At 51.0% G+C, this 21,687-nt stretch overlaps 1 protein-coding gene across 4 annotated transcripts in view; it reads right to left on the bottom strand.

The window, feature by feature from the left end:
* Positions 1–21,687, bottom strand: part of ACTN4 (actinin alpha 4) — a 130,716-nt gene that overhangs the window by 2,808 nt on the left and 106,221 nt on the right. For 2 of the 4 annotated variants that reach the window (XM_081921956.1, XM_081921955.1), the window contains exons 12-20: positions 14,875–15,025; positions 10,756–10,864; positions 10,505–10,645; positions 8,513–8,695; positions 8,218–8,352; positions 6,627–6,806; positions 5,090–5,236; positions 3,283–3,363; positions 1,133–1,291 (exon numbers count right to left, since the gene is read on the bottom strand). In XM_081921956.1, coding sequence (XP_081778082.1) covers positions 1,133–1,291; positions 3,283–3,363; positions 5,090–5,236; positions 6,627–6,806; positions 8,218–8,352; positions 8,513–8,695; positions 10,505–10,645; positions 10,756–10,864; positions 14,875–15,025 — 1,286 coding nt within the window. Of the gene's footprint in view, positions 1–1,132; positions 1,292–1,709; positions 2,909–3,282; positions 3,364–5,089; positions 5,237–6,626; positions 6,807–8,217; positions 8,353–8,512; positions 8,696–10,504; positions 10,646–10,755; positions 10,865–14,874; positions 15,026–21,687 lie in introns of those variants that run through there. The other 2 variants (XM_081921958.1, XM_081921957.1) reach the window with 2 other exon arrangements.

Here is a 21,687-nt window from a genome sequence, read left to right on the forward strand (position 1 = left end):
ATAACACAAAGGGATTTTGGGGGGGTCCCAAGCCAATATTTGCAGCAAACTCCATCAATTTGCAGTACATTGATTTAAAGCACATGGCTTCCCCTCCTTGTAGAATCCTGGGAACTGCAGTTTAAGGGTGCTGGGAGTTGTAGTTCTGTGAGGGCGAAGTTACAGCTCCCAGGATATATATATATTTTTAAGTTTATTATTATACATTGATTTACAGTGGTACCTCGGGTTAAGTACTTAATTCGTTCCGGAGGTCCGTTCTTAACCTGAAACTGTTCTTAACCTGAAGCACCACTTTAGCTAATGGAGCCTCCTGCTGCTGCCGCACTGCCGGAGCATGATTTCTGTTCTTATCCTAAAGCAAAGTTCTTAACCTGAAGCACTATTTCTGGGTTAGCGGAGTCTGTAACCTGAAGCGTATGTAACCCGAGGTACCACTGTACGTTAAGATCATATAACATACAATTTACATAAAAACCGATTTATCCTGGCAACTTCCCATCCTTAATCCATGTTCGTCCGATTCCCTCTCCTCCCTGCTGCCTGTCCAACCTATTAACCTTATCCATTCACCTAAATCCTACATTGCAATCTTTTCTATTTTCTTTCCATGATTCACAAGGCAAAACCTGCATGAAATTTTATTTCGCTGTATTGTGTTCTTATATAAACTAATAAGGGTCTTCGTTCTTCCACAGATATTTTGACTTTCTGATTCCTTATTTTAGCTGTGAGTTCCCAGATTCTTGGGCGGGCGTGGGGGAAAGTCACGTGCTTCAAATGCAGTGTTGAATGTGTTTGAAACGTACGAGCCGATCTGCCCCCAAACTCATCTCAAGCCAAAAAAATGTCTTGGGAGACTACACTCTCTGAACTTTCAATAGGTTTTCTAAATTCTGCACCGAGAGAAGTCATATTCTGTCCTGAAACCAGGCGAAAGCTTGCACAAATATGCATTATCTGCTAAGGAGTTTCTGAAGCACCCAGGCCCAAATGCTACAAAACCGACTCAGTTCTTCCTCTGGCTTCTGAGATTTGAGCACTCTCAGCAATGTCTTTTCAGCCACAACAGCTAGAAATGTTCCCCCCCCCTCGTTTCTTTAAAGCCTTTTCCCTCCCTTGTTGAACTCACCTTGTCTCCAGCCAGGACCTTGAAGGAGGCAATGACCTGGTCAGCCGTATCCGTGTCCGTGGTCTCCCGGGACATGAAATCGATGAAGGCTTGGAAAGTCACCACTCCGCTGTTGTTGGGGTCCACGACACTCATGATCCGGTTGAATTCTGCATCTCCCTGGCGAGGCAGAGGTGGGGGTGAGAGAAAGGAGGTCATTTGAGTCTCCTGGCAAAATGGCAGCGAAACAGCTGAGTCCGTTTGACGGCTCTGACACTTTTGATGGAAAACTCAGCTGTGGCCTCAAGCTTTAAAGAAGTCCCCCCCCCCTCATTCTGTGTCAAAGTGGCTGTCCGAATTTGGGCTGGTGGGAATTCTGTGGAGTTCGGAACTACACCCAGACGATCTTGGCCCAAACCTTTCTTGCTTAAGGTTTTCTAGGCTTAATTTCCATTTGAATCTCCTGTGATTGCAGCGTTATACGAGGGAGGAGCCATAGCAGGGCGGCAGGTCACCTGCTTGGCATGTAGAAGGTCTCTGGTCCCTCCCATCTCCAGTTAAAAAGAAAAAAGACCAGATAGCAGGAGATGGGGAAGAACTGTCTCAGATCTTGGGAGAGCGGCTGGCAGCCTTGGTAGGCAATGCTGGGCTCAATCAGCCGACCCCAACCTATCGCCCTCCAGCGGGCCAGCGATGAAGGAGGGCACCGCATTGGAGAAGGCAGAGCTAGATGGGTAAACAAGTCAAAACTGGCATAAAAGCAGCTTCCTCTACACTACTTATTGGAAATCTATACCCCACTTTTCACTTTATATGGGTCTCAAAGTGGCCATCGGAGAATAAAAACGTACCATACACCGACGCTGTCATGTTTACCTGAAGCACATTCAAAGCACACAGCTTTCCCCCAAAGAACTGTGGGAACTGTAGTTTGTTAAGGGTACTGGGGAGCGTGGCTCTGCGGAGGGCAAACTACACTTCCCAGCATCCTTTGGTGGACGCCACATGCTTCAAATGGACGGCACAGCTGTGCCTGAAATTTAAAATGTTGGAGAATGAAACATCGGAGCAGCATTTGTGAGGGACAAAGGCCTCCTGGAATAAAACCATCTTAACCAGGCACCTGAAACTTAGTAGGGGTGGTGCCTGCCTGATTTCTGACCCCCCCCCCATGTTTATTTTATACAAAGTCATCCCTCTACAGCCATCCCCACTCAGCCAAAGGGAACTCCCCCCACCCTGCCGATTCATAGTAGAAATAGTCTGCAAAATCATCTAATCTAGCAACCTGTCCCATAGCGGCCAAACAATCGCCCCCAATGGGAAGCCCACAAGCAACAGCACCCTCTCCCCACCTGTGACTCCCAGCAGCCCTAGCAAATGCCCACCCACCAGGAACCCTGAATTATTCACCCGCCGTTTTCTTGCAAACCACTTGGCCGTAAGCACAGCCGCGACCCCTGACCCGACTTGACATCACGTTCCGAGTCACACCCTAGGCCCGTGTTCTTCAGCTTGGACCACAACTCCCATAATCCCCGGCTAAGCTGGCAGGGGGTGATGGGAGCTGGAGTTCAGCAAGGACTGGGTGCCCAAGGCAGAAGGACACTGCCCAATGTGAGGGCCGGCCACGCAACGGACAGATGCAGCGTTTTGGCTGTTGCCAGCTGCTACCGTCGGCATGGAGGACAGAGCGAGGAAGAGGAGAGGAAAGCAGAGAGCAGAGCGTACCAGGCTGTATCCCGTGGAGATAAGCAGGGCTCGGTAGTCGTCTGTGTCCATGCTGCCCGTGCGCTTCTATTCCCAGAGGCCGACAGGCGAAGGGAGGGAGAAGGCAGAGAACACAGATGGAGGAGGCATGCAAAAGTGGAAAGGGAGGAGAAGGCCACAGAGCCCCACGGAGGAAAGAGACACAGAGAGAGAACATCAGTCAGGAGAAGCCACCGAGATGCCACGTAAACAGACGACAGGGGAAGTGGGGGAAGACACAGGCGCACAAATCGGATACACGAAACACGGCGACGACAAGGTGGCGGGAGGAGGAGGAAGAAGAAGAAGAGTGGGTGTTTGATGGTGGGGAGAAACGAACGTGGTGAAGGAAGAGAGAAAGGAGATCAGGTTAATTGCAAGATCGCCGAGCGGCTGCGCGGTTTTTAACGGGCATCGGGTACCTGTCGGTCATTCTCCACATCGTATCCCAAGCTGATGAGGCAGGCTTTGAACTCTTCGGGTCCCAGGGAGCCGCCGTGGTCCTGCCGCCGGGCCAGGCGCAGGGAGGGGCGGAGGGCGCGGCATGCACATTTGAGGGGGGTGGGGAGGAGGGCGGGAGAGCCCACGTGCACACGACAAGGGAGGGGGGAAGGGGAAAAGACACGACGTTAGTTCCAACACTCTCGTGGATGCTCTCGGGCGGAGCTCCAGCCCGCAGGCCCAGGAAGTGGGCAGAGGAGGAGGAGGAGAAGAAGAGCCTTTGGGACTCCTGCTTCAAGGACCTGGCTGCGGGGCTCAAAAGAGACAGGACTTTCACAACACCACCTGTTCTGATCAGACGTGCAGCAACAAGCCATTAAAAAATGAACACTGGCTTCTATGGGGGGTTGTCAACCTGGGAAGGGAGCCCAAGTAGGAGAAGGAAAACTCTGAGCTTAAACCTCCGCTGCTTTGCAGGACATCTTTGGGAGAAGAAAATAATAATTTACCATTTATACCCCACCCATCTGGCCGGGCCTCCCAAGCCACCAAGCCACCCTGGGCGGCCCCCAACCAAACATTAAAATGCAGTAATACATCAAATATTAAAAGCTTCCCTAAACAGGGCTGCCTTCAGATGTCTTCTAAAAGTTTGGTAGTAGTTGTTCTCTTTGACATCTGATTGGGGGGGGGGGGGTGTTCCACAGGGCGGGTGCCACCACCGAGAAAGCCTTCTGCCTGGTTCCCTGTAGCTTGGCTTCTCGCAGTGAGGGAACCACCAGAAGGCCCTCGGCGCTGGAACTCAGTGTCCAGGCAGAACGATGGGGGTGGAGACGCTCTTTCAGATATACTGGACCGAGGCCATTTAGGGCTTTAAAGGTCAGCACCAACACTTTGAATTGTGCCTGCAAACGTTCTGGGACGAAGGCTTGGGAGGAAACCCTGCACAAATCCAGAGCGGAGTCCCTAAGATGGTTGAATGGCGCTTTCTACGCCTCCTTCTGGCAACTCCTGCAGCCAAGCTGGTGCCAAACGTCTTGCTCTGCTTTCCTTGGGACCACATCAGTGAGCCTGGGGTGTGGGTGTGTGTCTTGTCGCCCAGGACCTCAAGACACACCACCCAGGCTTGCGCCCCGGGGAGGCCACTTTGGTGCTACTAAGGCAGTGGTTTGACTTCACCCCTGGAAGCAAACTCCATTGTCTCTCAAGACAGTCATATGCCAACTGTCCAGTTTCCTCTGGACACAAATTGAACAGGTCTGATTTGCGCGGCTGGAACCTTGCGCACCAAACCGTTCAACCCTTTTAAAAAAATTCTGCCAAGAGTGACAAAGCAGGGTCACCCTGAGAGTTGGCAGCTACTGTCTCAGTCAGGCCTACCTCACAGGGTTGGTGGTGATAAAATGCAGGGAGGGGAACGCAACTACCCCTAGCCTTTTCAAAGAAGGGGTGGAATAAAAATATAAATCATGAAAAACGAGCATGGCCTGGAAATTAAGGTAAACAAAAGCACTCATGGCAGCGCTACAAGGCTGAGCTCAGAGGACCCTCCAACTGGTGCCAGCCTCTTTGGCATTTTTCAATCCGAGGAACGAACCCTTTTCTGTGGGCAGGAGTTTCCTCTCTTTAATTCTTTATTTTAGTGATCAGAGGCAGGAAAGTCACATGCATACACACACACACACACACAAACAGACACACACACAGAGGGCAGACTCTTCCGCATCCAAAAATGACTTTCCGGCTGCTCCACGGCGAGGCCCCAGCCCTGCGCCAAACTCAGGTTACCTTATCGAAGTGGTTGAAGGAGGCCCGGAACTCCTGCATCTGCTCCTGGCTGATCCCCTTGGCGTCCCGGGTCAAGATTTGGTTCTCCACCTCGTTGCTGGTCCGGGCTGTGGTGGTGAGGAGTTGTTCCCACCCGACACGGATATGCTGGGAACAAAGAGTTTGGGGCGGGAGGGGAAGAGGCAAGGCTGAATAACTCACTCGCTTTGGTGTACTGCCTTCTTGAAAGCCGAAATCTGCACCTGGGACCTATCAGGGGCTAAGATCTGGTAGAGGGCAGAGGGTTACCCCAGCCCCAGCAACAAGGGTTGCTTTGTAAAGAACTAGGCAGAAACCCCCAAATCAAAGCCTTCCCCACTCAGCAAAAGGGCCTAGGAAGACGAGCCCAGCTGGTGTAAGCCCGAAACCCTAAAACCAGCAGCCAGCCCTGGAAACTCTCCCTGGGATTGAGATGCTGCCTTCCTATACGTTTCCAAATGGCTTCGACTGAAGTACTTTATCATTGTTGTCTGTGCCATTTATTCTTTGAATAATAATAATAATAATAAATTTTTATTTATATCCCACCCTCCCCAGCTGAAGCCGGGCTCAGAGCGGCTAACAACAATAAAAGTAACAAAGCATTCTAAAATCCATTCATAAATCAAATTAATGGCAACCACTGGGCTAGAGTGCTGTGAGGATTACAGAAGGAGGGGGTCAGACTGCGCCTTGGCCAAAGGCCTGGTGTAACAGCTCCGTCTTGCAGGCCCTGTGGAAAGATGTCAAGTCCCGCAGGGCCCTAGTCTCTTGGGACAGAGCGTTCCACCAGATCGGGGCCACAGCTGAAAAAGCCCTGGCTCTGGCTGAGGCCAGCCTAACCTCCCTGTGGCCCAGGATCTCCAGGATGTTTTTGTTTGAAGACCGTAAGGTCCTCCGTGGGACATACCAGGAGAGGCGGTCCTGTAGGTACGAGGGTCCTAGGCTGTATAGGGCTTTAAAGATTAAAACCAGCACCTTAAACATGATCCTGTGCTCCACTGGGAGCCAGTGCAGCTGGTATAGCACCGGGTGAATGTGATCCCATGGCGAGGACCCCGTAAGGAGTCTCGCCGCGGCATTCTGCACCCGCTGGAGTTTCTGGGTCAGCCCCACGTAAAGTGAGTTACTTCTTTGAAAAAAGCAGCTACAGTGGTAGCTTGGTTCTCGAACGTAAATCCGTTCCGGAAGACCGTTCAAGTTCCGAAACGTTCGAAAACCGAGGCACAAAGGGCTGCCTGCAGATTCAGTTGAGAAAATTGAAAAGCACGCAGTGGAAGCTGTTTGACTTCCAAGGCGCGTTAGAAGACGGAAGCATCTGCTTCTAGGTTTTCGTTGCGTTTGGGTTCTGAAACCTTCGTCAACGGAGACGTTCCAAGGACCGAGGTACCACTCTATCAGTTTTGCAAGGCCTCTTCCCTGACTCGCATTTCCCCAGCATGCAAACTGCCAGAAAAAACACACGAGAGTCGCCGGTTGTGTGGCTAGCTGGCCGAGAGCGTCCCCAGGCTGCCCTCACCTCCATGGTGAAGTTGGTGTGCTTGTTGTCGAAGATGAGCGCTTCTTGGATGAGTTGGTGCTGTTGCTCCAAGATGTCGATGTTGGGCTTGTAATCCACGATGCTCTGCTCATACAGCTTCAGGTGGTCCAGCTGGTCCTCCAGGGTCCCGTTCATCTCGATGGAGATGCGCCCGATTTCCTGGCGGAGGGGGGAGAGAAGAAGGTGGAGCCGTGTCAGGGCAAACAGGATGGGCAAGCGGAGATCCTGGCCAGAACTAGCTTGACCGCCTGGCTTTTAGACCTGGAAGGCACTGCCCCTAAGTCAAGCAGTGGGCATGGCTAGTATTATACTGTAAGTCCGCTACACCAGCCCAAAAGGCTCTCAGAGCAGCAGAGACCATGGTGAGAGACGGGCGATTCCTGGCTCACACGTTTCACTGTTGGCTCTTACGCTGTACCAATGCTCCGGAGCTCCAGCTTTTTCCACCTGCCTTGCCCCACCCTCCAGAACCTGAGAGCCTTTCCCAGACCGTGACTATGAGAACAGTAAAAGCAGCTGGGAAGAGAGGAGGAGTTCAGGGATATTTTTCAAAAAACAATTTTGTCATCTGTGTGCCCTCGCTTCTCAATTTGATGCTGGTTTCATGGTTATTTTATGCATTGTGTCCTGCCGTTATTTTTAGTGGTTAAAAGGTAAAGGTAAAGGGGCCCCTGACCATTAGGTCTAGTTGTGGCCGACTCTGGGGTTGCGGCGCTCATCTCGCTTTATTAGCTGATGGAGCCGGCGTACAGCTTCCGGGTCATGTGGCCAGCATGACTAAGCCGCTTCTGGCAAAGCAGAGCAGCACATGGAAACGCCGTTTACCTTCCTGCCAGAGTGGTACCTGTTTATCTACTTGCACTGGTGTGCTTTCGAACTGCTAGGTTGGCAGGAGCAGGGACCGAGCAATGGGAGCTCACCCAGACCGCCGACCTTCAGATCGTCAAGCCCTAGCCTCTGTGGTTACACCTTAATAATTCTTTATTCTAACTGATAAGTGTAAAACATTTAATTATTATTTGCTGGTATTTAAGTTAACTGTTTACTGTTATATGGTCACACCTCATGTTATGTTTGCTTCAGGTTGTGGCCCACAGCGACCCGGAAGTACTGGAAAGGGTTACTTCCGGGTTTCTCCGCTCGTGCATGCACAGAGGCCCAAAATGACGTCATGCACATGCGCAGAAGTGGCGAATCGCCACCCTCACACGTGCAGACACGGGTTTCATTCCTTTCAGGTTGCGAACGGGCCTTTGGAATGGATCCCGTTTGCAACCAGAGGTATCACTGTATTCTAATGGCCTAATGAATATTGCTTTATTCAAGTTGTTTATTTTTAACTTATGCTTTTATTACGACTTTTTAAAGTACTGGATAAGATTGCTATTAGGCGTGTGATCTTTGCTGTCTATCTTGCAGGCTCCTAAACTCCCTTGTGTTTACAAGAAAGGCGGTATATGAATTGATAGTGAAAATGAAATGAAATGAAAACGTCTCTGCACCTCTCCAAATTCTCCTGTGGGGAAAGCGGGGAGCAGCAAGCGGGGAGCAACGGGCAGAGCCCCCTCACCTCCATTTTGGTCTGGATCCAAGGCCCCACAATGTTGGCCTGGCTGGCAAACTGCCGGCGCAGATGTTCATTGGACTGCTGCTTGCTCTGTTCGTCTTGCAGGGCGTGGTCCCTCTTTGGCACCAGCTGCTGGACCTGATCCAACGAAAACAAAAAGAGTTGGGTCATCAGCCCCCCAAGTCTTCCACCAGCCGAACTGCCTGTGGGCCACTTCAACTGGCTGGCTTCTCTCGCCCCACATCTCCCTCCAGGTCTCTGCCTGGATTCGTGACACGGTCCGGACATCTCCACGCACCCTTTCCCACTTGGAGTTGATGATCTGCGGAGTGACCGAAGTGTACGGGTTGTTCCCGGAGAGTTTTATGTTGTTGTAGTCTGCAATCTTCTGCGCTTCGCTCTGGATACCCAGGATGGCCTCGCGCTCCTTGTCCGCGTCGGGAAGGGTGGACTTGAACTGATCGTGGGCTGCAATCAATCCCTGGGAGGAAAAGGGGTTTGTTAGCTGCCTTGCAGGGCATTGGACTAGATTAAAATCTTCGGATCCCTTCCAGCTCTACAATGCTACGATGCTGCGACCCAGGAGGCAGAGCGCCGCCTGTCAAGTTCTGTTTGGCTTTTAAAGTCACGTGAAAGAAGCTTCAAGTACAGGAATATGAACCTGTCTTATACCAAGTCAGGATGCAGGAAGCTGCTTTCAGGTGATGGGTCCCCCAAGCTCAGGTGATCTTCCCCAGTCCTGGGGACCCAAGATTCTCTGAACTGGGGTCATGGAGCGGTTGGACTCTGAGGAGTGGTGGGAGGAACTGTTGGGAATCCGAGTATGTGCAGCTACTCACACGGAGTCAATTAAGGTTTGGCAGACAGCCAGAAGGCAATCTGAAGGAGTAAGTCTGCCTGGTGATAACAGAGACATGGAGACAGCTCCCTGATTGGTCAAGCTCTCTCAAGGGAGTGATAATTAATGGCCTACTAACTGGAATGTGTTAGTTCGTGAGTTCAGAGGTTCAGAGTTCTGTGTGTCAGTGTAGGAGTTGTGAGTCGTGTGAGAGAGAGCTAGCAAAAGATCCGTGTTCTATTCCTGTGAATAGTCCACGGTATATAATAAACACCTAACTACAAGTTACTGGTTCCTGCTTTGTCCATCCTGTCTGCAGCCAAGTCGCCAATTGCTTCCGTGGATTCTGCGTTTACTCTGCTAGGTCTGGCTAAGGTCCTGCAACTAGTCAGAAAGTTGCAAAACACCAAATAGGTTTAGCCAATAGGAACGAGTTGGGAAACCTCGGCGGAAGGAGGTTCAGAGCCCGGGGAGGGATGGTGGGACAACGACGGGTGCTCAGAGGGAGAAGACCAGGAAGAGGAGGTGTCAGAGGCCAAAGGGGTGACAGGGCTTAGTGAGCAGGGAGAGTCTGTGGCAGAAAGAAGTTCAGAATCAAGAGGCTGGAGAGGAGGGAGGCCAAGAGGCCGAGATGAGTCAGGCTGGTGAGTCCTCCTGCTGCTGTGACAAGCTCCCCTTCTCCCCTGATTCCCAGAACCAGGAGAGGCATGAAAAGGCCGGAGGAGAGGTTGGCTGCATGTAGGCAGAGTAGACAGCATCTTAAAAAGCAGAGACATCACCTTGCCAGCAAAGGTTCGTATAGTTAAAGCTATGGTTTTCCCAGTAGTGATGTATGGAAGTGAGAGCTGGACCATAAAGAAGGCTGATCGCTGAAGAATGGATGCTTTTGAATTCTGGTCTGGAGGAGACTCTTGAGAGTCCCATGGACTGCAAGAAGATCAAACCTCTCCATTCTGAAGGAAATCAGCCCTGGTTGCTCACTGGAAGGACAGATCCTGAAGCTGAGGCTCCAAGACTTTGGCCACCTCATGAGAAGAGAAGACGCCCTGGAAAAGACCCTGATGTTGGGAAAGATGGAGGGCACAAGGAGAAGGGGACGACAGAGGACGAGATGGTGGGACAGTGTTCTCGAAGCTACCAGCATGAGTTTGACCAAACTGCGGGAGGCAGTGGAAGACAGGAGTGCCTGGTGTGCTCTGGTTCATGGGGTCACGAGGAGTCGGACATGACTAAACAACAACAACAACAAGAGGCACAGTCTCCAATTGCTTGGGGAAAAGCCCTGGTGAGAGGCAGGGCCTTTCAGTCTCGGCAACTGATTTTCACGCAGTCAACAAAGCCTGCAGGGATCGTGTTTTGCTAACAAGGAGTTAGCTCTCTCTTTGATGACTGACTGGCACGTTCCTGGGGCAACTGAATTGTGCCCGGTGACCTTCCACCCCCTCCTCCTACCTCGATCTCCTCGATGGTGTGGACGATGAACATGTCCTGCAGGTCCTCCATGGCGCTCTCCATCCAGTTGTTGAAGGGCGCTGCCCGCTTGGCATATTCCAGGTGGAGCTGGTCAATGGTCTCCAGCTGCTTCTCTGTTTTCTGTGCAGGAGAGAAATGGGTCAGGTGATCGGGTCACATGACACAGTGCCGACTCTCCCCTGCGCCCCTGGCTGAAGGTCAAGGCAAGCTGCAGGAGCGTCCCGCCTCACCTCCAAGGCTTCCCTTCGTGTGTGGGTCAAGGATCCTAGCGAGTCCCACTGGTCGCAGATCTTCTGGCACCGGGTGTTGACACTGGGCGAGTCGTAGTAGTCCAACTCACTGCGGGGCAGAGAGAAAGGGGGCATTATTTGGGGCCAGGCCAGTGGGGCTAAGCTCTCTTCCCCCCATGGCCTTCATACAACCACAATGGGCCAAACACCTTGGGAGAAAAGAAGGAGAAATTACCGCATTTTTTGCTCGATAAGACTCACTTTTTCCCTCCTAAAAAGTAAGAGGAAATGTGTGTGCATCTTATGGAGCGAATGCAGGCTGCGCAGCTATCCCAGAAGCCAGAACAGCAAGAGGGATCGCTGCTTTCACTGCGCAGCGATCCCTCTTGCTGTTCTGGCTTCTGGGATTCAGAATATTTTTTTTCTTGTTTTCCTCCTCCAAAAACTAGGTGCTTCTTGTGGTCTGGTGCGTCTTACAGAGCGAAAAATACGGTATATTCTTAAGGCTCTCTTGTTGCAGAGGTCATGATCTCTGCTTAGAGCACACCTGTGGTCTTTTAATTATTGGAACAAATAGCTCCGTTAGCAGAGCATGAGATTCTCAATCTCAGGATTGTGGGTTTGAGCCACAGAAATATGCAGGAAAGCAGCAACCGGGTGCGAGAGACGCCATGCATCTATTTCCTCCCTGAGCCCGGCTGCTGCGCAACCAACACAGTGGCAGCTCTCGGGCACCAGAGGGGGCTGTTCCCCCCTTTCAAGGCTCTCTGCCCACCAGGCGGACGGGTTGGGAGCTCTCCCCCAAAGTCTCTGGGGTGCGGGGTGGCCTGGCTTGGCGAGCCCAGCGCCCAACAGCGGCACGTTCCCAGCCAACACCTCCCCCCGGCCCGAATGCAAAGCTTTTAGCAGAGCTCCTCTGGAAGGCTGCGTGTAGCTACACGTTTGGGATGGAGAAAGAAAAGCCGGGAGGCTTGCCAAGCGAAATACCTTGGGAGGGGGCCAGCGGAGCCACAGCAACAAGACATGCGGGGGTAACAGGGTGCCTGGTTTCAGGCAGAACACCCCTAACCTCAGATCCGTGTCTAACTCATGACGAGGGGGTGGGAGAGAAGGGTATTTATTGCCTAGAGACTCCCGAAGCAACAGATGCAGGGTGAATAGGCTTTAGCGGCCTTCAAATGGCGCTTTCGCTATTTCAAGGCTTTCCCTTTTTTTTGCAAGAGAGGCGTTTCTATGTGTGCTCTCTCCCCCACGAAGCCATGCCGCAGGGCCACACACATCCATGTTTCCAAGTTCCCTGCCATTCCCAGCCACGGGAATAAGAGCCGCTATTCATGGCTCTCGCCTGTGTGTGTACTAATTGTGCGCGAGTTTATCCGAGTTTGGGGGGGGCAGGGAGAAGGGGGGGGCACGACGAAGAAGTTTGCAGCAAACTCTTACAATAAGCACATTCTGGTGTGACACAAAGGGAGGAGGGAAGGAGAACAATAGGGGCACTGTGTATCTCATGTGTGTGTGTATGTGTGTGTGCGCAAGTGGAAGAGAACAGTCTTTTAGGAACTCTTTCCAAAAGGAGAGGTGATCCCAGCCGTTTCTGTGCAGGAGCCAAAGACGCATTGGAAAGGGATTCTCAGTGACAAACGGAAAGGAAAAGGGGCGGCAAGGTTGCTATTTTGGACCTGCCAGAAATATCACACAGTGTCTCTTTGTGTCGGCCCCCTTGCTGCAAGACGGTTCGAGTCATACACACACACACACACACACACACACACACACCAACACAAAGTGGGCCTGGGCGGTGCAACGGAATGGCGGCTGGGAAGCTTTCTAAAGGGCCCGGAGGCTGCTGCTGGAAAATCTTGCGGCATAAATTTGCATGTGCGCGCGCACACACACACAGCCCAGAGCGACTGAAATTGGGATTTTGACTGTCTGGGCTCGAGGGGGCCAGAGGACTGGCTCAGGAGGAAGCCACAAGTGTCCTGGCTTTAGAGCGGCAGTCTGATAGTTTCAGCAAGGAGGCTGCTCCGAGCGTCGTGGTTTCATTCAGCTTTGGGTTCCCAGATGTGGGTGGACGGCAACTCCACCATCCTTGGTCTCTGATCTAAGATGTCTGTGGATGATGGGAGTCCACTAATGCAGAACCACAGAGCTGGAAAGGACCCCAAGTGTCTAGTCGAACCCCCTGCAATGCGGGAACTGCAGCTAAAGAATCCCTGACAGATGTCCGTCCAAACTCTTGTGTAATAAACCTCCAATGAAGGGCAGTGCCATCTTCCAAAGTGGTCCGTTTCACTGCCCGACAGCTCTTAGCGCCAGGAAGTTCTTCCTGGCCTGGGACCTGAGTTTGAAGAACACCTGCCCTAGAACTGTATTTTTAATACTGTATTTTATGCTGCTTTTACAATCACCGTATTTTTCGCTCTATAAGACGCACTTTCCCCCCTCCTAAAAAGTAAGAGGAGATGTGTGTGCGTCTTATGGAGCGAATGCAGGCTGCACAGCTATCCCAGAAGCCAGAACAGTAAGAGGGATCGGTGCGCACCAATCCCTCTGGCTCTCCTGGCTTCGCTTCGCTGGAGAGGCGCTGCACAGCTTTCCCTCTCTGCGGAGCGCCCCTTCAGCGAAGTAGGAGGAAAAATGGAAGGGGCTCCGTTTCTCCTGCCGCTTCGCTGAAGGGGCACTGCACAGAGAGGAATAGAATATATATATATATATATATGCAGGTTTTGGTGTCCTCGGGTGTCTTCCCGTGTAAAAGTTGGGGTGTCTAGGCGACGTTAGACACCCCAACTTTTACACGGGAAGACACCCGAGGACACCAAAACCTGCATTCCTGTACCCGTGAAAATCTACGAAAGCATATATATATATATATATATATATGCAGGTTTTGGTGTCCTCGGGTGTCTTCCCGTGTAAAAGTTGGGGTGTCTAGGCGACGTTTCGACGAGGTCTCACTCGTCATCTTCAGGCTGGTGCTTTCGGCTTCTTGTTACTGGAACAGAGCAGGATCTCAGTGTTTGAGTTCCTATAAATTCCTATAAACACACCAGACCCAAACCCAGACCCTCTCCACAGATAAATTACAGACACCATCCAATAGCCAAACCATGGTGGCACCTCCGGATGCTGCACCCCCCTGCAATCCCTACACAGATCTGGCTGACACAGGCCACAAAACCACAGCTCGCCCCTATACACGAAGCCAAGCCAGAGCACAACTAAGTGCAGTACAGCCATCTTCTCAGAAAAACTCTTCACAAAGTTCAAGAGGTCAAGACACAAAGACTTTAGCAACTAATCCACACCTAATGACCCACCTAAGTGGTACTCAGGATATCACTCAAGAAATCACTCAAGATATCCCTCAAGTAATTAAGGAACAAAAGAAGAAAAGGCACACTAGCCTGGGAACTTCCTCTCTGCCCAGAACATTGGAGGCTATACACCACACCCCCTCAACAGTATTTATAGGAACTCAAACACTGAGATCCTGCTCTGTTCCAGTAACAAGAAGCCGAAAGCACCAGCCTGAAGATGACGAGTGAGACCTCGTCGAAACGTCGCCTAGACACCCCAACTTTTACACGGGAAGACACCCGAGGACACCAAAACCTGCATTCCTGTACCCGTGAAAATCTACGAAAGCAATATATATATATATATATATATATATATATATATATATATATATATATATATGTTCTCCTCCTCTAAAACTAGGTGCGTCTTATGGTCGGGTGCGTCTTATAGAGCGAAAAATACGGTACGTGTTTTAAATTTGTTGTTAGCCGCCCTTAGCCTGGTTTTTGAACTGGGAAGGGCAGGGTATAAATAAAAAATTATTTAACTGGCTGGAATTCAAGGCCAACTTCAGAACAGAAGAACCTGGCGGGTGTACCAGGCCAAGGGCCCATTCAGACCAGTATTCCTGTTCTCACAGTGGCCGACCAGATGCCCCAATGGGAAGAAGCCCACAAGCCGGTCATGGGTGCCACGGCGCCCCCAGTCCCAATATTATGTGTGCTCATGGGCACAGCCTGGGTGGAGGTGCCCCCAGAAAGAGAGCTGCTTTTGCCGGGGGGGGGGGGGGACGACGTCTGGGGAACAGCGTACTTGAGCTCCTGCGCGATGGCCGCTATCTGCTCCACACGATCCTGGTGAGCCGCCAGATCGCTCTCAAAAGCCTCGTGCTTCCGGATCAGGGCCTTGATATCCGACAGGGTGGCCGTCTCATAGTCCTTCTGCCGCAGCATGGTCTCTTTACCTGTTGGGAGAGAAGATGGAAGGGACTGGTCAAAAGCTGTCGAGGAGCCCCCCCCCCAATCGCAAGACAATAAAAAAGTATTAAGATAAATTCAACAGTGTAAATAAGTTTTGATGGATGCAACAATGGATTACTAAATGGTTTAGTTCAGGTAAAATATGCAGCGATGTATGGTATGTAAAGGGACGCGGGTGGCGCTGTGGGTTAAACTACAGAGCCTAGGACTTGTCGATCAGAAGGTCGGCAGTTTGAATCCCCGTGACGGGGTGAGCTCAGTCCCTGCTCCTGCCAACCTAGCAGTTTGAAAGCATGTCAAAGTGCAAGTAGATAAATAGGTACCGTTCCAGCGGGACAGTAAACAGTGTTTCCGTGCGCTGCTCTGGTTCACCAGAAGCGGCTTAGTCATGCTGGCCACATGACCCGGAAGCTGTATGCTGGCTCCCTCGGCCAGTAAAGCGAGATGAGTGCCGCAACCCCAGAGTCGGCCACGACTGGACCTAATGGTCAAGGGTCCCTTTAACTTTACCTATAGCCTATGTGGCTAACCCCCAAGATGTACTAAGTCCCTTCGGAATAGAGCCCCATCTGACTCAAAGCTTTGCTTCCAGGATTATTACGTCCCCAGGGCACCAGGTCCTCCTCAGGACACTGGAGCCAGAGATTGGCTTGCTTAGCCACGGAAAACCCAGAAAGTGAGGAAGGGGGAGAACCTCCCCAAAACTGCCCTGATGTGACACATCTGGGTGGAACCCCCTCTGGGTAATGTAACGTTAGGGGTGTGGCGCTGGATGGGTGTCAGCCTCTCCCACCCTAATTTGGCCTCCCCCCACCCCAGGCCCCTACCCTTGTATCCCACCCAAATCTTTCCGCTCTGACAACTGGAGGCACGGGGAGACCTCCCTGTAGGATCACAGGGAGGGCGGAGGAGTGACCTCCTTAGGGCGCAAGCTTGGGCAGTGTGCATGGAGATCTTGGGCAGCCCAGAAGACAAGACCTCTTTTTTGGCCTTGCTAAAGTGGTGCAAAAGAAAGCAGAGCAAGACGTTTGGCACCAGCTTGGGTGGAAGGTGGCGTGCAAGGCGCCATCCAACCGCCTTAGGGACTCCGCTCTGGATTTGTGTAGTTTACTCCTTTTTCTCTCCCGACGATATTACGCATGGCAGCGGAGGTTAAGGGGTCACTCGAGATTAATAGCGCCCCCTGCTGTCCTGTCCTGGGCAGGGCAGGGGTTCGGTGTCTGGAGGGGTGGGTGGGTCTTGCTTTCCGGACATGGCTGGTGCTTCAAGGATTCCCCCACACTTGTCAGCGGCACAGGCCAGCTCTGGGAATCCCCAAAGTATCCTCTCCTTGGGATGACATCACCGATCCCTCACTGGCTGAAGGGAATTCAGTGCTTGACAAGGGTCTCCACACCTGGAGGAGGACACAGGTGGTTTTTCAAGCCCTTGTGGCTCACAGGTTATGGGGGGAAAGATGGGGTGAGGTACAGAGGGGGAGATCTCCGTTCTAAAAGCAAAGTCTCTCTGCCTCGGCTGCTTGCACTCAGCCAGCTCAGAAACTGTCCCGTTCCCCCGCTGCCCCATCATCTCTCCACCACAACTCCCAGTTTCTCTGGATTTCTGTCTGGCCGGCAGCCAAGGGAGAATTTTCAAAGCTAAGCATGTCCCGGGGAACAGCTGACTGAAACAGAAGAGCGCTTTTCAAAAAAACTCAAGCCGCTTTTCCGCTCCCGACTTAAATAGCTTTCGAATTAGCACAGAGGGCTCCGGCTAACGTTGCCAGGTTGAGAGCAGAGGCAGCTTTCGCCTCGGCCCCCAGGCTGGGGCTGGGAAAAGGAAGCCCAAACCAGAGGGATGAGCTGAGAGGAAGCAGGAGCCTGAGGAAAGGGCTCCGAAGCTCAGGAATGTCCGCGGCACGCAGTTCTCTCGTTTCCTGCGCAGCCGGAGGAAGCTCAGAGCCGGCTTCCTGTGTCTGGGACCCTCTTTGAGAGGGTGGGAGGAGCAGGCGGGAGTCTCAGGGTGCTGTGGGCAAGGGAGCCCCATATATCACCTTAGTAGCATCAATGAGTTTTCCCAGTAGTGATGTATGGAAGTGAGAGCTGGACCATAAAGAAAGCTGATCGCTGAAGAATTGATGCTTTTGAATTCTGGTGCTGGAGGAGACTCTTGAGAGTCCCATGGACTGCAAGAAGATGAAAGCTATCCATTCTGAAGGAAATCAGCCCTGAGTGCTCCCTGGAAGGACAGATCCTGAAGCTGAGGTTCCAAGACTTTGGCCACCTCAAGAGAAGAGAAAACTCCCTGGAAAAGACCCTGATGCTGGGAAAGATGGAGGGCACAAGGAGAAGGGGACGATAGAGGACGAGATGGTGGGACAGTGTTCTTGAAGCTACAAACATGAGTCTGACCAAACTGCAGGAGGCAGTAGAAGACACGAGGGCCTGGCGTGCTCTGGTCCAGGGGTTCACGAAGAGTCAGACACGACTAAACGACTAAACAACAACAACAAAGCATCAATGAGAATGTGGGCTGGTGGTCCTGGTGCCTTTAAAAACTTTTGAGTTGAAAGCAAGGCCCTATTATAAACAAAATCTGCCCTTATTCCCTTATGGGGGACACAAGAGCCCTCATAGAGTCCTTTGTAGGTTCTCCATCAGTCTGAGAAAATAACAGAGGCCAACCAGAGAATATTGAGAAGTAAAGCAGCTGGTAAGCCTGATCTTTATTGAACTGTTGCAACAGGGTGCTCCCCTCACATGCAGGAGGAGGAGGAGGACCCCAAACCAAGGTGTGCCCGCCCTTATATAGACATTTTAAATTGCCCTCCCTGGAGTCCAAGACCATCCCCAGAAACATCATACCTACATCACAGAAAGGGGTGGTCTACAGCAGAAATCTGAGTGCGTTGTTTACCTCCTGTCTGGCAGGTTACCTGTTAGTGGTCACTTGTTTGGATACCCTAGGGAGCTTGGCCAGTCTTTTGTAATGATTAATCCTTAGTTCCCGAGCCAGCTCACAGGCTCACCCTATTCATACACAGACATATCCTTAAGACAGGATTTGTGAAGGAAAAGACAATGAGGAGGCTTTTCCATTTTCCTTTGACTTTGCAGAGGAAACATTTGGTCAGTTTGGGAGCCAAAATGGTTTCATGGTTGTTTTCCTGTGCTGCTTTAGACATGTGGTTTATATATTTATGTACGTGTTTGCTTGGTACATTAATTATATATATAAGACCTTTTTTTTTTCCAGCCCCCACCAGGGGTTTGAGCTAAGGAGGTAGAGGAATACCCCCACCCACCCCCACCCACCCCCTGAGGCCTGGGGGCTGCATTTTGCGAGTGCAGCTGAAAAGTTTATTTAGAAATGTCTGCCCTCCAGTTCTCTCTCTCTTGACAAATTTATATTGGAGGTGATGCTGAATTTAACTACAAATCGTTTCTTACAATGTGCATCAACCATGGAATGAATGTTTGCTTATTTCCTTTTTGTCCTTGATTTCTATTGATCACTTATGTTACTCCGTTTTAAAACCAATAAAGCATTTTAAGAAAATAAATAAAAATTTACATCTCTTTTCCTCAAAGGAACTTAAGGTGGCGTGCGTGGTGGTTCTCCTCCTTTCTCCATTTCATCCTCAAAACAAACCCTGGAAGCTAAGCGAGGCTGAGAGGCTGTGACTGGCCTGAGGTCGCCCACAGTGAGTTGTGCAGCCGAGTGGAGATTCGAACTCTCGTCTCTTGGGACCTCTCAGGAGGAGGAGCACAAGGCTCCTGGGCCCTGCCTCACAGGGTTGTTTTGCAGATAAAAGGGGGGGGGGGCAAGCACAATCGCACACGTCACCTTGAGCTCCTTAGGAGAAACTGCAGGATGGAAACGTAATATAATAGATAATTCATAATAAGTGCAAAGGGACGTGGGTGGCGCTGTGGGTTAAACCACAGAGCCTAGGACTTGCCAATCAGAAGGTCGGCGGTTTGAATCCCCGCAACGGGGTGAGCGCCTGTTTTTCGGTCCCAGCTCCTGCCAACCTAGCAGTTCGGAAGCCCCTCAAAGTGCAAGTAGATAAAGAGGTACCGCTCCAGCAGGAAGGCAAACGGCGTTTCTGTGTGCTGCTCTGGTTCACCAGAAGCGGCTTAGTCATGCTGGCCACATGACCCGGAAGCTGTACACCAGCTCCCTCGGCCAATAAAGCAAGATGAGCGCCGCAACCCCAGAGTCGGTCACGACTGGACCTAATGGTCAGGGGTCCCTTTAACTTTAATAAGTGTAAAAGAGAACCAAGCACAGCTAGAACGGCCTCAGGGGATCACACGTCAAGTGGCTGAGAAACAGAGTTTTGGTTACCTTCCTGCTCTGCCTGCGGCTGCCTAGGTGGGATTCTTTGGCGTTTCTTAGCACCAAATGAGTTCCTTCTTCCAGTTTATCCCCTCCCCAAATCACCCCCAAGGAGCAGTTGGGGGCCACACTGGGCCTCCTATAGCAACTGACTGCCCACTTTGATGGATGAAGCCAAGTTGTTGGGGGGGGGGGGAAGGGAGGAGGTTGGATGGGGGGGTCGGGGGGCTCCTCCCCTTTGCTGAAAGGAGAAAGGAATTTGCCATGTGATTGACCAAGCCCAAGAGGAAGCTGCAGGGAGGCAGATAACACTTCCACCCTTCCCAGGCTCGGCTAAGAATAGGGCGGGGAAACAAAAGGACTGCAGCCAGAACCCAAGGAGATAAACAACTGGTCTTGGGCTTTCAGGAGACGTAGCAGAGCTCTCTGGCCTGCAGGCTCCTCCTCGTTGGAAGGGTGTAGTAACTTCTTAAACAAAACACACACACAAAAGGCTGGGCAACTCCTACTGGAGTCAGGCAGGCACTGCAAAGTGTTAGGTATGATGCTAAGTCCAGTCTGGTATGGTTTGCCGGTGTGATAGGAATTTTGAGGTCTTAGATATATGTTAAATGTTCATAAGTGTCCCAACCAAGCACATACATAGATCAGCACAGGAAGACCGACCCGAAACCATTTTTGATTCCCAAACTGAAATGTTTTCTCTGCAAGGTCAAAAGCCTCCCCATTGTCTTTTCCTTCACAAATCCTGTCTTAAGGGCACATTTAAGATATGAATAGGGTGTGAGCCTGTGACCTGGCTCAGGAACTAAGTATTTATCATTACAAAAGACTGGCCAGGCTCCCCAGGCAATCCAATCAAGTGACCATTAAACAGGTAATCTGGCAGACAAGAGGTAAACAAGTCACTCAGATTTCTGCTGTAGACCGCCTTTTCTGTGATGTAGGTCTGATGTATCTGGGGGGTGGTCTTAGGTTACACCCCTTCTGTGATGTATGTGGAGGGGTGGTCTTGAGCTCCAGGGCAGGGAATTTCAAATGTCTATATAAGGCCTTGTGCGCCATTGTTCTGGGTTCCTCCTCCCTCCTGCGTGTGGTGAGCGAGGACCCTGTTGCAACAGATCAATAAAGACCAGGCTTACTAGCTGCTTTGCTTCTCAGTATTCTCTGGTTGGCCTCTGTTATTCTCTCCTACCAATAGGGATCCTACGTAAGGACTCTATATGGGCTCTTGGATACCCCATAAGGGGAAAATGGGCAAATTTTGTTTATAACAGAGGGACAGTCCCGGGTTTACAGAAGCTGCCCCAGTTTCTGATTTGATTCCAGAATGTCCCGCTTTTCCTTAGGAAGTCTCTCTTTTCAGCGAGAAATGTTGGAGGGTATGGGTTTGACATGGCCAGCAATGCCTTTCCAAGTTACCAGGCAGAGAGGCAGAAAGAGGGGCAAGGAGTAGATACTGGCCAACTACCCAAACAAAAACTAAGATTCTCAGGTAGCCCAAGCACTGTGTAGGTCAGTCATTGTTCTTCCCTGCCTGCCATTATTTCACAGAATCCCAGAACTGCAAGTACAGGAAACCTTGGAAGGAAGCTACCAAGTCCTCTTAGGTTTCATCATACGCAGGCAAGAAGGGAAAGCGGAGTGTAGTCAGAAAACACACTCTGGACTTTAAGGAGGCCTGTTTCAAAAAGCCCAAAGAACCACTGGGTGAAAGTCCCAAGGTCAGAAATACTCCGAGAGGAGTCCAAGATGGATGGGAGCTTCTTAAAGGCAAAATACTGAAGGCACAAAGGCAGACCAACAAGAAATATAGATGGGAGGAACCTGAAGAAACTGGTGCGGCAGCAGAGGAAGAAGAAAAATATTTGTAACCTGTCTTGCGAGCCCGAATTCATTCTGAGCTTTGGCCCGCCTGACTTTCTCCCTGCAACTGTTGACTACTCGTGTGTATTCTTCCTTTGCGATTTCCCCTTTCTTGTTTCTTAAATGTGCCCTTCTTAAATCTCAGCTCATCTGTAAGCTCCTTTTGCAGCTACCTTGATTTGTGTGATGGCAAGATGGAGGTGGGGGGGTCTCTCTGGTGCTCAAGGGCAAACGGGAATATTTCATTACCTTTAATTAATTAATTTTATTGGTTGCTCTTTTCCCACGGCAACTCAAGAGAGACTTATAATATTGTAAGCAGAAAAAATAAACATATATATACATTAAAACCAGCATAAACACCCTGTTGCATTAAACCATCTCATTGCAAAAAAAGGGCCATAGATAAGTTAAAAGTAGAAGCCCTGGTTGAAAAGTAATGTTTTTGCCTTGCCTGGCG

The sequence above is a fragment of the Podarcis melisellensis genome (genome assembly GCF_964234715.1).
Source record: "Podarcis melisellensis genome assembly, chromosome: 8".
Taxonomy (NCBI): domain Eukaryota; kingdom Metazoa; phylum Chordata; class Lepidosauria; order Squamata; family Lacertidae; genus Podarcis; species Podarcis melisellensis.